The following is a 14,856-nucleotide window of genomic DNA, read 5'->3' on the forward strand; positions in this document are numbered from 1 at the left end:
TAAAGGTATAAACCTTAAGTTCTTATGACATATGGCTATTATTTGTACATGATCCATAAAAAACCTGAAAATCATATAAATGAATTAATTTACCCCGTCAAGTATAAAAAAGCATCACACAAACGAATATCTAGTACATGAAAATCATTATATCTGACTGCACACATACATGTTCAAAAGAACATTGCTGTACAATAAACTCTACTTATGAGGTTTTGCTAAACTATGGACATAACTTGCGAAAAGATTAATCCAATACTTTTAACTGATAGAGGAACACTGTTTCAAATGCCTGTCACAATGTTGACTATCATGATACAGAATAAAACAGATCCAATGTTTATTATTACATACTTGAGATCAGTACGTGGATGTGTATAATGCCTCAGCTGGCCATGGTTAATTGCTTTCTCTGTGTACTTGAAAACTAACTTCAAGTCAGGTTGAGAATGAAGTGGGAAAGTATTCTGTCCTTCTTCTGCATCAGAGCATCGTAAAAACCGCAACAACTGTAAACAAATTACTTTTTAAAGAGAGAAGACTAAGTAATATATGGATTATGTGAATAACAATTAATAAAAACTGAGAGACAAAAAACAATCTCCATATGAGTTAGAAAACACATAAATAACAAGAACAAAAGTTACAGTCTGAAAGCAGATTATGCTCCTTAATTTTGGATAACAAGTTGCTTTGTATCAAGCAATAATATCTGTAAGGAAAGGAATTGACTGATGCCAAAAGAATTACAGTATAAACAATTTTGTAAGCTGTATCTAGGTTTCTATTATTACTCCTACTAACATTTGGAGCAAATCATGTATCATGAATGGAGTCTCCTGGTCTGATGTCCATGTACTAGAATATGAATCGATCCCATCAAACATCAGTAAATGAAACTATTGTTTTTCTAAATATCTGCTTTTTTAAAAAAAAAAAAAATTCTTTTGGTGTGGCAGCCATCTCAGAATTTCAGAAATACAGTACAGGATGTGAAAACCTATGTCTATAATGGAATGTCATATTTAAAATTCAGCATAGTTATAAAGAGAAATGCAAAGAAAATTGGAAATCACAAGAGACATAAGTGGGCAAAAATGATAAATTTTTATCCTAAGGCTTCATCAGTATGTGGTAGCACACAATATGCAACTAATCATAAACAGATTATTATTCCATGCAATAGACCACGGCAAACCGATGATATTGTGTCAAATGTGAGTTTATGAACAGAGATACTGCTGCATATGGTGTATAGACTGTCAGATTATGAAACAATATGACTGAGTTCTCTAGCAGTCACAATAATCACAATGATTGTTAATAAATATAGAAATCATGTAAACATAATGCACTTACAAAGGTGACAACTCAAAATATTGACACACCACTTAAAAGCTAATGAATATACATTATGTCTCAGTTAAAGTGTGGTTTCAGTTGCCTGAGACTGCAGTCGTGTGAGTGAGTTGCGTTTGTGTGTGTGTGTGTGTGTGTGTGTGTGTGTCTATTGCTGACAAACGCCAATGGTGGCCAAAAGCTTTAATTGTGAGAGTCTTTTTGTTGTGTCTATCTGCGACTCAGCATCTCCGCTATATCGTGATTAGCAACTTTCCTTCTCACAATATCGTTATGTCTCCATTATTTGTTTAAATTTAGTTTAATGCTAAAGAAAAACGTGAACAAACTGTGTGACATCGATCAATGCCCTTTTCAGTTCTCAGTGGTCTTGATCACAAGATTTTCATTATTTCCCCCATTTATGTTAGCAAACTTGCTTCTTGTTGCTTGAAGCATATTGCTACTTCTTGCAGACTTTCAACCGCAATTTGGATTTGGAACTTTTGACTGGAGTACTTCTCAAACTTACATTCTTATTTTATCTTAATCACCTCTGAATATGTGACTTGGAATTTAGAAAACACTTCCAAAAACTGGAAAGTGTGACTATAGATTTTCTTCAAAGATAGTTAAGTTTCAACAAGAATTAACTGAAAGAAGTTAATTGATTTTATCATCATATGCACTGCAAACACATTCAGAGTTACAGGAAAAAAATGACGATTACGAAGTAGATGAAAAAATGAAATAACAAATTATACTTATCTGAATAAAAGAATCATGTTTATGCATTACAAAGAATGAAGTCATAAATCGGTGTTAATATCAAGGAAAAAACAATTAATTTTGCTGACTGACTAGCATCTCATTTTATAATCTACCCATGAAATATTAATTACAACTATTCAGGTCTAAAAGCAACAGACCTCAACATATTCCACATTTGCTCTTTGTGAAGGTGTCTTCTTGTCTATAAGACACTCGAGAACCTCAAGACTTGCAGCTGTAAGGGTACCTGCCACAGAACTTGCTTGTGTTGTTGTTCTTTCATTGCCTTCAATTATAACAGGAGCCGCCAAAAGCCTGCACAAAAAAAGGATTCAAACATGGAATATGACAGTGTGTGTATGTTAATAGTGTGCTTCTGGGTGTTCTGCTGAGTTGCTGCTTCCATTTCATGTATATATTATTACATGCATAACATGGAAACAACAACTTCACAGAACACCAGGAGGCACACCATTACTCAATCACACAAGGAAGTTTGAGAGATCACAGTGTGTATATGTTCTCTCCAATGAAAGTTAGTTAGATGCACCAATCTTATAAAATAATAATACTGTACACAAATCACACAATAATACAAAGTCCTATATGGAATAATAAGAAAAGAGAACCACTCACAGAATAGAGATGTATAAGGAAGCATTCAGTGAGAGTGTAGAGAGAAGCTGGGAATGTAGAGGAATGGTGTGGTTGATATAACACATATTTTTGTGCGGATGTGTGCAAAGAACACAAATTTGAAAGTTGGGCTAAAATTCCTTATTTATGTGTTTTTATACTATTCATCAATTCCTCTCTCTGGTGTCTGATTGTCTTTCCACATAATGATGTTACTCAAATAGTGTTCAGTTGTGAATGCATAGGATTTTCAAAAACAGTATCTTAATATAATGCAAAGTTCTAACCCACCAACTTTCTCACTACCTGAGTCAAAAAAGTGATTCAAACAGTACTTTTCATGGATAAGAGCATGGTTTGTTCAGCTACCAGACTGCCATTAACACCTTTAAAATACTCCTACTGAACTGCCAAAGCCAAATTGTTAAGAACTTGCTGCCACAAGAAAAAGATTGATAATTAGTATAGGTGTTGAAAATAGCTGGTATTAACACCCTTCCTTGTGGCAGACTGTTTATTTGAACTTGTTTTCATTGAAATTCAACAAGAAATAATTGTTTTGCAACACAATGTTTACAGCTATTTTAATGACTGGGTTATATACAACTGAGGAATTTAGAAAGTGTATTCCTGTTCCACACATCCTGTAAACCATCACAAAGAATAGCAGATCATGTGCAGCTTGCCATTATGGTCATATCTGCAGCACTTAAGTTTGTAAGCTGACAGTTCATCAGCCATCATCAACAGGACCACAGTGTGTATTATCTGCTGTTACATTTGCAGTGTCTTGTTGCATTTTTGTACCCTGTCACAATCCATTTTCTTCAACAGCTGAGCATACCTGTCTCATACAATATGTTTGACTATTATACATAAAAATAAAAGGAGCAAGCAGAGGACGACAAAATAAGCAAATAACCCTAATAAATGTAGGTCCGTAAACGAATTCCCCAATACAATATGTGCGCAAGTGTAGTAATGCCAGTGTCACAACACTGTTAATGTCTAAAGCTACATTTATGCTGCTGGCACATCACTGTCAATTAGTTAAGCATATTACATTCACTGGTGTAAAGTGGAAAGTTACCTTGAAGAAACCAATTACAGCTCAAGCTCTGGCAATATGCAAGCTCCAAGGCTGCAGCATAAACAAAGTGAACTGCAAATGTACTTTGCCTGTGTAACATTTAAAGTAGTTGTCATGGCTCCACACATTTTCAAATTAAGAACTGGCTCACATTCACTTCATGTAAAGGTATCCTCAAAATAGACAGCAATGTTCACCATGCCCCATCAGTGACTGCATGAGACCGGCTCATGTAAATCCAACATGCAATGTAGAGTTAAACAGAGAATAGTGTTGACACCACAAATGGAAGAGCCTACATTACAAGCAGCAGAAGGAATACTGGGCACAAGCAAGTACTAGGACTGCTGCAGCAGAATGTGTTTTACCCTCCACCATATGGTGCATATTACATGGAATGATGCACAATTTCTCTTGTGCATGTTATATAAGACCGAAGCATGTTTTGCCCAAGATGGTATTATGGACATCCAGTGAACAAACTTTAGGCTTTTGAGAACCTACACAATATCACTGAGATGACACAGCAATGGAGATTTTCTGTTAATGTTTGGGCAGGTGTGGTTACTGATTGGCTGATGGCCACATTTCCTACCTGGCCAATGTACTGATCTTGTATACCTTCAGTTTCTGCAACACAAGCTAATAGACTATTTGGATGACATTCTTTATGGAAAAAGGACGTGTATATGATACATGCACGAAGCTGCAATGGCACACTTTCACATGACTGTTCGTTAATAAGTAGCACGAATCTTTGATAACAAATATATCGATAACGGTTTGCCAATACTCCCAGGTCCCCTGAAGTGAACTCACTTGTTTTTTAGGTGTGAACATTTAAAAACTTTGGTGTATTCCAACACTGTTAACAGTGTCAATGCATTCGGAACATGCCTGGGATTTTTGAATGTATACGGGTAACAATGAGGAGATATGTTGAAGCCTGCTTTCACGTGAATGGTGGCCACATGGAACACTTGTGGCAATGTGTTTGTCTTGAAGTGTGTTTCTGCTGTTTGAATCCTCGAGAACTGTGTTGTAAAGTGGTTGTGTACTCAGTTGCGTATATTAGGACTATTTGCTTCCCCTTTAATTTGTACCTATAATAACCAAACACCTTTTGTACGCTTTTTGTGTGTGTGTATGTCTATATTGTAACTCCAATATGCTGAAAAAAGTTGAATAAGTTGGAACTAGTTATGTTTACAAACTTCCTGGCAGATTAAAACTGTATGCCAGACTGGGTTTCAAACCTGGGACCTGGCCCGTGAAAGGAAAAGGCGCCAGGTTTGAGTCCCTGTCCAGCACTCAGTTTTCATCTGCCAGGAAGTGGTCATTCTACTTTAAATCATTCTGTATGCATGCTCCTTTGTGTTTTATGGAAGTAACTGCTTTCAATCATTGTTCACCAATCATGCACTCACACAAGAGTAGGTCTTTCTGCCTTTATGTACACAATGCATAACAGTTATTTTTGAGGAGGGTCAATTGCCACTCCCTGTACTTAGTGTTGATCCTTTGCAGATCTTCCTGCATTTCACTAAAATTTTCTAGCACTACAACTTCTCTGTAAACAACTGCATTGTCTATGAAAAGCCTCATGGCACGGAACTACAGACATTGTCTACTATGGCATATATGTAAACTGTGAAAAGTAAATGATCCATACCACTCCCTTAGGGTACGTCTGAAGTTACTTTTGTGTCTAATGATCTCTCCTTTGAGAATGATGTGCTGTACTCTGTTTGTTAGAAACACTTCAATCCAATTACACAGTTTGTTTGATATTCTGTTGTTCAATTGGCAGCAGTGTGGAACTGTATTGATTGGCACCTACCTCGGGGTCCAGTATCTACTGCTTTCTGGGTTTTGTGGATGAAATGAGCAAGCTGGGTTTCACACGATAGTTGATTTTGGAAGCCATGTTGATTCCAACAGAGGAGATTTTTGTTGATTCCTACACAGGAGATTTTCAGTCTCCAGAAATGTCACAATACGTGAGCATAAAATATGTTCCCGAATTCTCCAACAGACCTCAGATGCATAGGCCTATAGTTTTGAGTGTCTGTTGGAACAGACCCTTCTTGAAAATAAAAATGACCTGTGATTATTTTCAAACTGTCAGAAACGCTTCACTTATTCAGAGACCTACAATATGTTTCTACAACAAGAGGGGCAAGCTCTTTGCATACTCTATGTAGAATCATACAGGTATCCCATCGGGTCCATTAGCCTTTCATTTGTTTAGCAGTTTAAGTTACTTTTTAATCTTGTGTGTACTTATTTTAACGGCCAAATAGTCATTAGTGTGATGATTTAAAGGAAGAACTACAGTACATGCTTCCTCTGTGAAACTATTTTGGAAAAGGGTGTTTAGTATTTTGGCCTTTTCTGTATCACAAAAAAAAAAAAAAAAAAAAATCATAAGAGTACTTAATGTGTTACTGTGCTGACAGGCATAGCTTCCTGGAAGGAAATGCATTTGGTGATGAGTCCTTGGCATGCCACTACTCATCTGAATCAAAGTAGACCTGCAGAGGGTAAGAAGTATATACTTATTAAAGAGCGAAGAACCAACAGTGATGCAATGTGGCAAAAATCGCTACTGATGATGTTCAGAGATGCAGATACTGTTGTGCTGGTGAATGTTACCACAAAGATCACTTTACATGCAGCAAGTTTTGGAAAGACATTACTTAATCTTACAGTCCCATAAATGTCAAATGCTGCAAATATCACAACAATCTGTAACAATGTTAACACCCATGTTGTGGCTTATGTTCCTAAATAAATGTTCAATATAATAGAGGGAAACATTCCACGTGGGAAAAATATATCTAAAAACAAAGATGATGTGACTTACCAAACGAAAAAGCTGGCAGGTCGATAGACACACAAACAAACACAAACATACACACAAAATTCAAGCTTTCGCAACAAACGGTTGCTTCATCAGGAAAGAGGGAAGGAGAGGGAAAGACAAAAGGATGTGGGTTTTAAGGGAGAGGGTAAGGAGTCATTCCAATCCTGGGAGTGGAAAGACTTACCTTAGGGGGGAAAAAAGGACAGGTATACACTCGCACACACACACATATCCACCCGAACATACACAGGCACAAGCAGACACAAGCAGTCATTTGGCCTTTACAAATGTCTGCTTGTGTGTGTGTATGTGCGGATGGATGTGTGTGTGTGTGTGTGTGTGTGTGTGTGTGTGTGTGTGTGTGTGTGTGTGTGTGTGTGTGCGCGCGCGCGCGCGCGCGCGCGCGCGCGCGCGCGAGTGTATACTTGTCCTTTTTTCCCCCTAAGGTAAGTCTTTCCGCTCCTGGGATTGGAATAACTCCTTACCCTCTCCCTTAAAACCCACATCCTTTCGTCTTTCACTCTCCTTCCCTCTTTCCTGATGAGGCAACAGTTTGTTGCGAAAGCTTGAATTTTGTGTGTATGTATGTGTTCGTATGTGTGTCTGTCGACCTGCCAGCACTATTGTTTGGTAAGTCACATCATCTTTGTTTTTAGATATAAACAAATGTTCAAATTTACTTGGGATTTGCTCCAGCATCCCATCACACAAATTCATACTTTCATCTGTTTCATACAGTGAATGAATTCCTGGGCAGCCAACACCTCTGTTCAGATGAAGATATGAAACTGATTGTTTAAGGTGGTTACACTCCCTAAAAATGGTGGTTTATGAAGGGAGTATATTGATACTGTTCCCACAATTGAAAAAATTTCGTGTGAGACATGGCCAATACAATGAAAAATATCTGTTTACTGTATTGCATATTTAACTATTTGTTTAAATAAAAGTTACTCATCACTCGCTTGTCTACTTTCCATCATTAATATGATCAAATTTTATATATACATACAATATAACTTTTAAAATAAAATTAAAAATCCTATAGTTTTCAAACATTTTCTGTATATAGATAGGAAAAAGTGCAACAATGTTCTTAAAATGAGGACACAGTTGAAACTAATGTAAATACAAAGGCATATAACAACAACAAAATATCTGACTGAAACCCTGGGCAAATCAATTGGGAACTTGGACATCACAAAACAACTTGTTTGGAGCTCCTATATTACAAATGTCTGTAAGTCAAATACATTCTCAAGTTTACATTTTTTATATAAAGTTGATTTAATACCTGATGTGGTTCAGTTGGCATGCTTTCAGGAAAACATCCCGAGCCTCCTTAAAGTCTTTGCGACCATAACCAGATACAGCAAAGAGACCAAGTTCAGAGAAGAAATCATTGGCAATAGTTTTCATCTGCTGCACTGAAGACCGTGCTAACATGCTTCCATCACTATCAACACAAACGGTCAGCACATCCTCGTGCAATAGAACTACTGCCAGGCTGCTCATCCGAATGTGAAAGTGACTAACTTCAGCTGATGGGTCAGATTCCAGTGTGGACGTAACTGAACCTGTAAAATGATAGTTCTAATTGTTCTTAACGCAACAGGTGTGATACATCACACATGATGTGCACATACTTCTTAGAAATTCAAATACAATTATAAACAACTATGGAAAGCATAGATTGCTACTGACTGTAAAGATGACACACTGAGTTGCAGAGAGGCACAATGAAAAGACTATTACACACTGAGTTTTTGCCAAAGCCTTCTTCAGAAAAGAAAGGAAAACACATACATGCACATAAGTGGGCACACCTCACACATTCATGACTGCTACCTCCAGCCACTCTGGCCAGACTGCACTGTTGAGTTGAACAAACCAGCAATCTGGAGTGGGGCAGGAAAGGGGGTGAGGGGGATGGATAGTAGGGTATGGGTGTGGAGGGAGAGAAGAGCACTGTCTAGCAATGCATGCAAGGACTAGAGGGTGGCAGGGGCAGGACAAGGCTGCCAGATGTAGTGTCAGGAGCCTGTGATGGAGGAGGGGGTGGGGGGAGGGGGGGGGGGGAGATGAGAAGAACTGAGGGAGAAAAAGACTGGTGGTTGCATTGGCAGAGAGCCTGGCCACCAAGACCTCATATTTACTATTTTTCTTGTCTGAATTTTCTTTTGATATGGACAAGTGTTCGCTTATTTTGCATGTCTTCAGTCCCTGATGCCTTATGGAATATCTTCTGTGATAGTTCAGCTACAGTGAACGAAGTGTTTATTTGGCAGAAGTGAGGTGTAATAATACTGGGTATAGTAGATAAACATACATCTTGCATAAGCCTGAAAGGAGTCTAGAGAATTCTTACACTCATTTCCCAATGCATTTACTCTTTAATGGTTTTTGTTGCTGTCAATAAAAATCAGTTTCAGCTTAACTGTTACCTAGATAATGACAACACAAGACAGAAAAATAATATTCATGTAGACTTTGCTTACTTGTCTAGGATTCAGAATAGAGTTACATAGCCTGGAAGGAAGATATTCAACAACTTCGCATCTAACATAGCACAAGAATTTGTGACTCACCACCAATTCAAAAGACAATTAAAAACATATATTGGTAGCCACTTTTTCCAGAAACTATTGAAATATCTACATTCATGGATTGTAAAGTTCTGTTAACAACATAGCAAGTAGCAGTGTTCATTGTAAAGCTGCGTGACAGGTAGTAATCTACTATAAACACTAATCTGTATTTACTGATATAGGTAATCATTTTCTTTTAAAAATCATGTAAATATTAAGCTAACAACAGCAGCTTAACAACAGCTCTCTAGAGAAAGTGAGAAGGTTGCAGCTTAGTTTTCTTTCTAATGTGCCAAATTAGCTTTAGCTGGTATAAAGATGAATAGCATTAAGCAGTATAGTGATAGTTCATTGCTAATACAGTATATAGGTTACATTTCTCTGAGCCAGCCGGTGTGGTCGAGCGGTTCTAGACGCATCAGCCTGGAACCGTGCGACCGCTACAGTCGCAGGTTCGAATCCTGCCTTGGGCACGAATGTGGCCTCAGTCATGGATGTGTGTGATGTCCTTAGGTTAGTTAGGTTTAAGTAGTTCTGACTTCTAGGGAACTGATGACCTCAGATGTTAAGTCATACAGTGCTCAGAGCCATTTGAAGCATTTTGAACCATTTCTCTGATTTCCCTGTCTTCTGTTAGTGGACACCTTGACTTGTTCCACATCCTTCATGGTTCACCTTCTCGATTTAGTTCACAAAACATTATGACTGGATGAATGACTGAATTAATGAACAAGGCTACAGTTCCCACACAATTACATTGAGAGAGTGAAAAGTTTGAATTGAGGAAGGTACTAGGCAACAGTACTCCATTTCACCAAAATTGTTTCCTGCAGCTTTGGAGGAGTTTTCAAACCATTGAGATGAAGAAGGAATATGCATAAATTAGTTTTTACCAACCCACCTTTCATTTGGAGAGGACACTTTTTCTTCCCTTTGCCTCAAATACAGAACAACTTACATGAAGAGTAGGGTAACTTAGCAAATCAAGTTTGAGATATTAACAGAAAAATATTGTACAATCATTACAACAATAACAAAATAGTCAAAATTAATTACAACATTGTAAGTTAAGTCTGATTGCATCACAGATAGAAATCAATAATTAGGATATATTACTAGTACTAATTTATGTACATGAAACATGGATGTTAAGAAAACAAACATTCCAAAAATTGAGAGGTACTCAATGTGTAATGGAAAGACGCATGTTGGCCATAACTGGATGGGTCAGAAAGACAAACAAATGGATAAAATGAAAGACATAGGTTGAGAATGTAACAGTAACTGTTACAAAAATGAAACAGAGATACACTGGGTATAAGGTGAGATTAAATGAATAGAGATGGACTAAGAAGATTTTGTGTTGGATTCCTTGTGATAAGAAAAGGCCTAGAGAATGACCTAGTGTTAAGATGAGTTGATGACATAAACAAACAAACAGGACAAACTCGGATGCTTCAATACGAAGAGTCTGTATACAATAGTGGATGATAAATTGGTGACAGAGGATTAAGGTCCAAAGAATTGAAACAAGAGTTAGTAGGATGACAAGTAATAGTATTCAAACAATGGAAAATCCAGGATGTAATGTAATAATATTTCCTGGAACCCGTAACACACATCGAAACTCTTGCCCTGCAGGAACTTGAGCAACATGCACAATGCCACCTCAAAAAGCTGTCCATCCTGCTCACTTCCTACTCCCACCTTGGAAACCACTGTCCACCACCTCTAGAACAACCTCCAAACCTCCCCCACGTCCCCTCATAGCTGACAAAACATGTCTCGCAGACCTACTACACCTGCCCCACCCTCCAAAACTCCCTCCCACCACCACACAGAATCCACGACCTAAACAGACCCGCAACATAGTCATGAACCTTTCCTCTAGAAGCCTTAGTCCCACAGAAATATCAGTCCTTTCCAAAGGCCTTACCTTTTGCCCCACCCCCAAATTCAATCATGCAGGACTTGTTAAAGACCTTCTCTCCTTCTCCCGGTGCCTACAGTGGAAACACTTTTTCGCCACCAACCCTACCAATCAGACTCAACCAAAGACCAATATTAAACCTTGCCTAACTCAGTTCACTCCTTCAACCAACCGTGATCCACCCCCACTGCCCCCAAACCACTCCCTTTTAACTTTCCAGAATTTCTTAACCTCAAACCTTGCCTCACCATCATTACCCAAATCCCTCAACATGCAAACTAACCTTACATCCACACAAAGAACCGCAGTCCACCATCTAAAAACTGATCCCAACCTTATAATCCTACCTGCAGACAAAGGCTCCACCACTGTTGTCTGCCAGCTATCGGATACTTCCACCAACAAACCTTGCCACAGTGACCCCATTCTAGTAATCCAGCATGATCTCCAGTCACTACTCAAGTCCTTAGGCCTATCCCAGAACCTCTCACCAGAGTCCATCTCTGTACTCACTCCTACCACTCCCTGCACTCCTACCTTCTACATGCTTCTTAAAGTCTATAAAGCTAATCACCCAGGATGCCCCATTGTGGCCAGTTACTGTGCCCCCACTGAGAGAATCTCTGTTCTCCTAGACCAATACCTTCAACCAATTACCCGGAACCTACCCTCCTAAATAAAAGAGAGAAACCATTTCCTCAACTGACTCTCCACAGTTTCTGTTCCTTTGCCACACAGGTCCCTGCTCGTCACTATTGATGCCACCTCCCTGTACATTAACATTCCTAATGCCCATGGCCTTACTGCTATTGAATATTAAATTTCCCAACTCCCTGTGGATTCTAAACCGATAACCTCCTTCCTAGTCGCCATGACAAACTACATCCTCACCCACAATTACTTCTTCTTTGAGGGCATTACCTACAAACAAATCCACAGTACGGCTATGGGCACCTGCATGGCACCATCCTATACCAACCTATTCATGGGCCATCTAGAGGAATCCTTCATAAAAACCCAGAATCCTAAATCCCTCACCTAGTTCAGATTCACTGATGACATCTTTGCTATCTGGATCGAAGGCGAGGACATCCTATCTACATTCCTTCAGAACCTCAACAACTTCTCCTCCATTTGCTTCACTCGGTCCTACTCAACCCAACAAGCCACCATCCTAGATGTTGACCTCCACCTCAAAGATGGCTACATCAGTACCTCCATCCATATCAAACCTACTACCCAACGGCAATACCTCCACTTCAACAGCTGCCTCCTATTCCATACCAAGAAGTCCCTTCTGTACAGCCTAGCCACCCGTGGTTGTCACATCTGCAGTGACAAGCAGTCCATCTCGAAATATACCGAGAGTCTCACTGAAACCTTCAATGACCGCAGTTATCCTCCCAACCTTGTACAGAAACAAATCTCCTATGCCTTATCTTTCGAGTCTCCCACCTCCTCACAAAGTCCCACCATACAGCCACAGAGCATTCCCCTCGTAACTCAGTACCACACAGAGCTGAAGCAACTGAATTATAGTCTCCATAAGGGTTTCGATTACCTCTCATCATGCTATGAAATGAGAAATGTCCTGCCCACTATCCTTCCCACCTCTCCCACAGTGGTATTCCGCTGTCCACTGAACCTACACAATATACTTGTCCATTCTTACACAACCCCTGCTCCGAATCCCTTACCTTATGGTTCATACCCCTGTAATAAACCTAGATGCAAGACCTGTCCCATACATCCTCCCACCACTACCTACTCAAGTCCGGTCACTAAGATCACCTATCCCATCAAAGGCAGGGCTACCTGTAAAACCAGTCATGGGATTTACAAACTAAGCTGCAACCACTGTGCTGCATTCTATGTAGGCATGACAACCAACAAGCTGTCTGTCTGCATGAATGGCCACTGACAAACTGTGGGCAAGAAACAAGTGGAGCATCCTGTTGCTGAACACGCTGCCCAAAATGATATTCCTCATCTCAATGACTGCTTCACAGCCTGTGCCATATGGGTCCTTCCCACCAACACCTGCTTTTCTGAATTGCGCAGGTGGGAACTTTCCCTGCAATACGTCCTATGTTCCCATAACCCTCCTGGCCTTAACCTCCATTAGTCACTGTCCTCACCCATCCAGTCCCCTCCCTGTTCCCATTCCAGCACTACACAGCCATGACTCCATCACCACACCAAGTCTTTTTATTTCTCTCCTTTTCCACTACTCCCTCCCTCCCCACCTCTCCCCTCCCTCCATCTGTGTGTGTGAGTGTATCGTTGATGAAGGTCTTAATGGCCAAAAACTATAATTATGTGAGTATTTTTGTTGTGCCTATCTGCGACTCAGTATCTCCACAATAAAGTAATAGTATTCTCTGTATAAAAACCTCCAATTTTGCAGCAGGTATATACTTTGAAAATCATTATAAGTAACTATTAAACCTTGAGCAATCAGTAGCAGAAAAACTGGAGTTGAACAGTAAGGTATAAAAAGAGGGTATTTGCAGTTTCTCTACTAATTGCATAAAATGTTAATTTAAGCACAAATGAAATATAAGATGTTATGATTAATGACAGTTTTTGTGTTTATGTCAATCAGAAGTCATTTGTGACAGCTACTTCTTGCTGTTATGTACTTCTTGCCTTATTCAACATTTCCACAGAATGGTATCTTCACAGGTAAGATACAAACAACACAATATATGCATAACCACCACCCAAATGACATGCAGTGCTGGATATAGGGCTGCTTCACAATTTTTGTGCATTGTGGTCTTCAGTGATGCACAACACTGCTGCCCCTATGTGTTTCCCAATGCCATCTATTGACCTCCCATTAGGCTGCTCTCTCAGTTATATTGGAATCCAGCGGAGAATGTCCTTGGTCAATTTACTAACATCCACTTTTCTGGCAACATGCAATTGCGCCCGATGGAAGAATCTCAGCAAGGTTTTGAATAATGGCATTGGGTGATCTTTTCCTTTTAAGATTGATTGTTATGAGGACACACATGAAAAATTTTTAAACAAGCAACAGTTACATGAATCTGAGTTTGAAGAAGTCATCCAGTTTACTAACAGTGACTTGATAGGACAGGGTGTGGACTCTAACACAATGGAACACTTCCTACACAACCTAAAGTGTAATTTACAGAAACATTCATTTTTCAATATTTAAACTGACTATTTGGGACATGTCATACATGCCCCAGGCACTCATCCCTCGACTAAGCATTTCGAGATCATACAGATTTCCTTCTCCTACAAAGGTGTGAGAACTTCAAGCTATTCTTGGCAAACTAACATACTATGTAAGATGATTCTCAACACAATGCAAATGGCTGCTCTTTTGCATAGTCTCTGGCATAAAAATGGTCCTATTAAACATACTGGAAAATGTGAAAAATCTTTTCAGAAATTTAGCCCACATCTCACACATTTCGATCTGCAAAAACCATTAGTACTTGCAGTACACACATCACATAGAACAGTGGTAGTCTTATCTCACAAGGATGGCAACACAGACTGTCCTACAGCATTCACACGTAAGACATTGAACAAGGTACACATCAACTACAATCAGACGAAAAAGGAAGCTTTGGCCATAATTTATGATGTCACAAAATTTAGT

At 39.1% G+C, this 14,856-nt stretch overlaps 1 protein-coding gene across 1 annotated transcript in view; it reads right to left on the reverse strand.

The window, feature by feature from the left end:
• The window catches only part of LOC126187388 (autophagy-related protein 2 homolog A), a 495,539-nt gene that overhangs the window by 329,336 nt on the left and 151,347 nt on the right, over positions 1–14,856 (reverse strand). The window contains exons 10-12 of the mRNA XM_049928440.1: positions 7,996–8,278; positions 2,268–2,424; positions 355–509 (exon numbers count right to left, since the gene is read on the reverse strand). Coding sequence (XP_049784397.1) covers positions 355–509; positions 2,268–2,424; positions 7,996–8,278 — 595 coding nt within the window. The remainder of the gene's footprint in view (positions 1–354; positions 510–2,267; positions 2,425–7,995; positions 8,279–14,856) is intronic.

This window comes from Schistocerca cancellata, chromosome 5 (assembly GCF_023864275.1).
Source record: "Schistocerca cancellata isolate TAMUIC-IGC-003103 chromosome 5, iqSchCanc2.1, whole genome shotgun sequence".
Taxonomy (NCBI): Eukaryota; Metazoa; Arthropoda; class Insecta; order Orthoptera; family Acrididae; genus Schistocerca; species Schistocerca cancellata.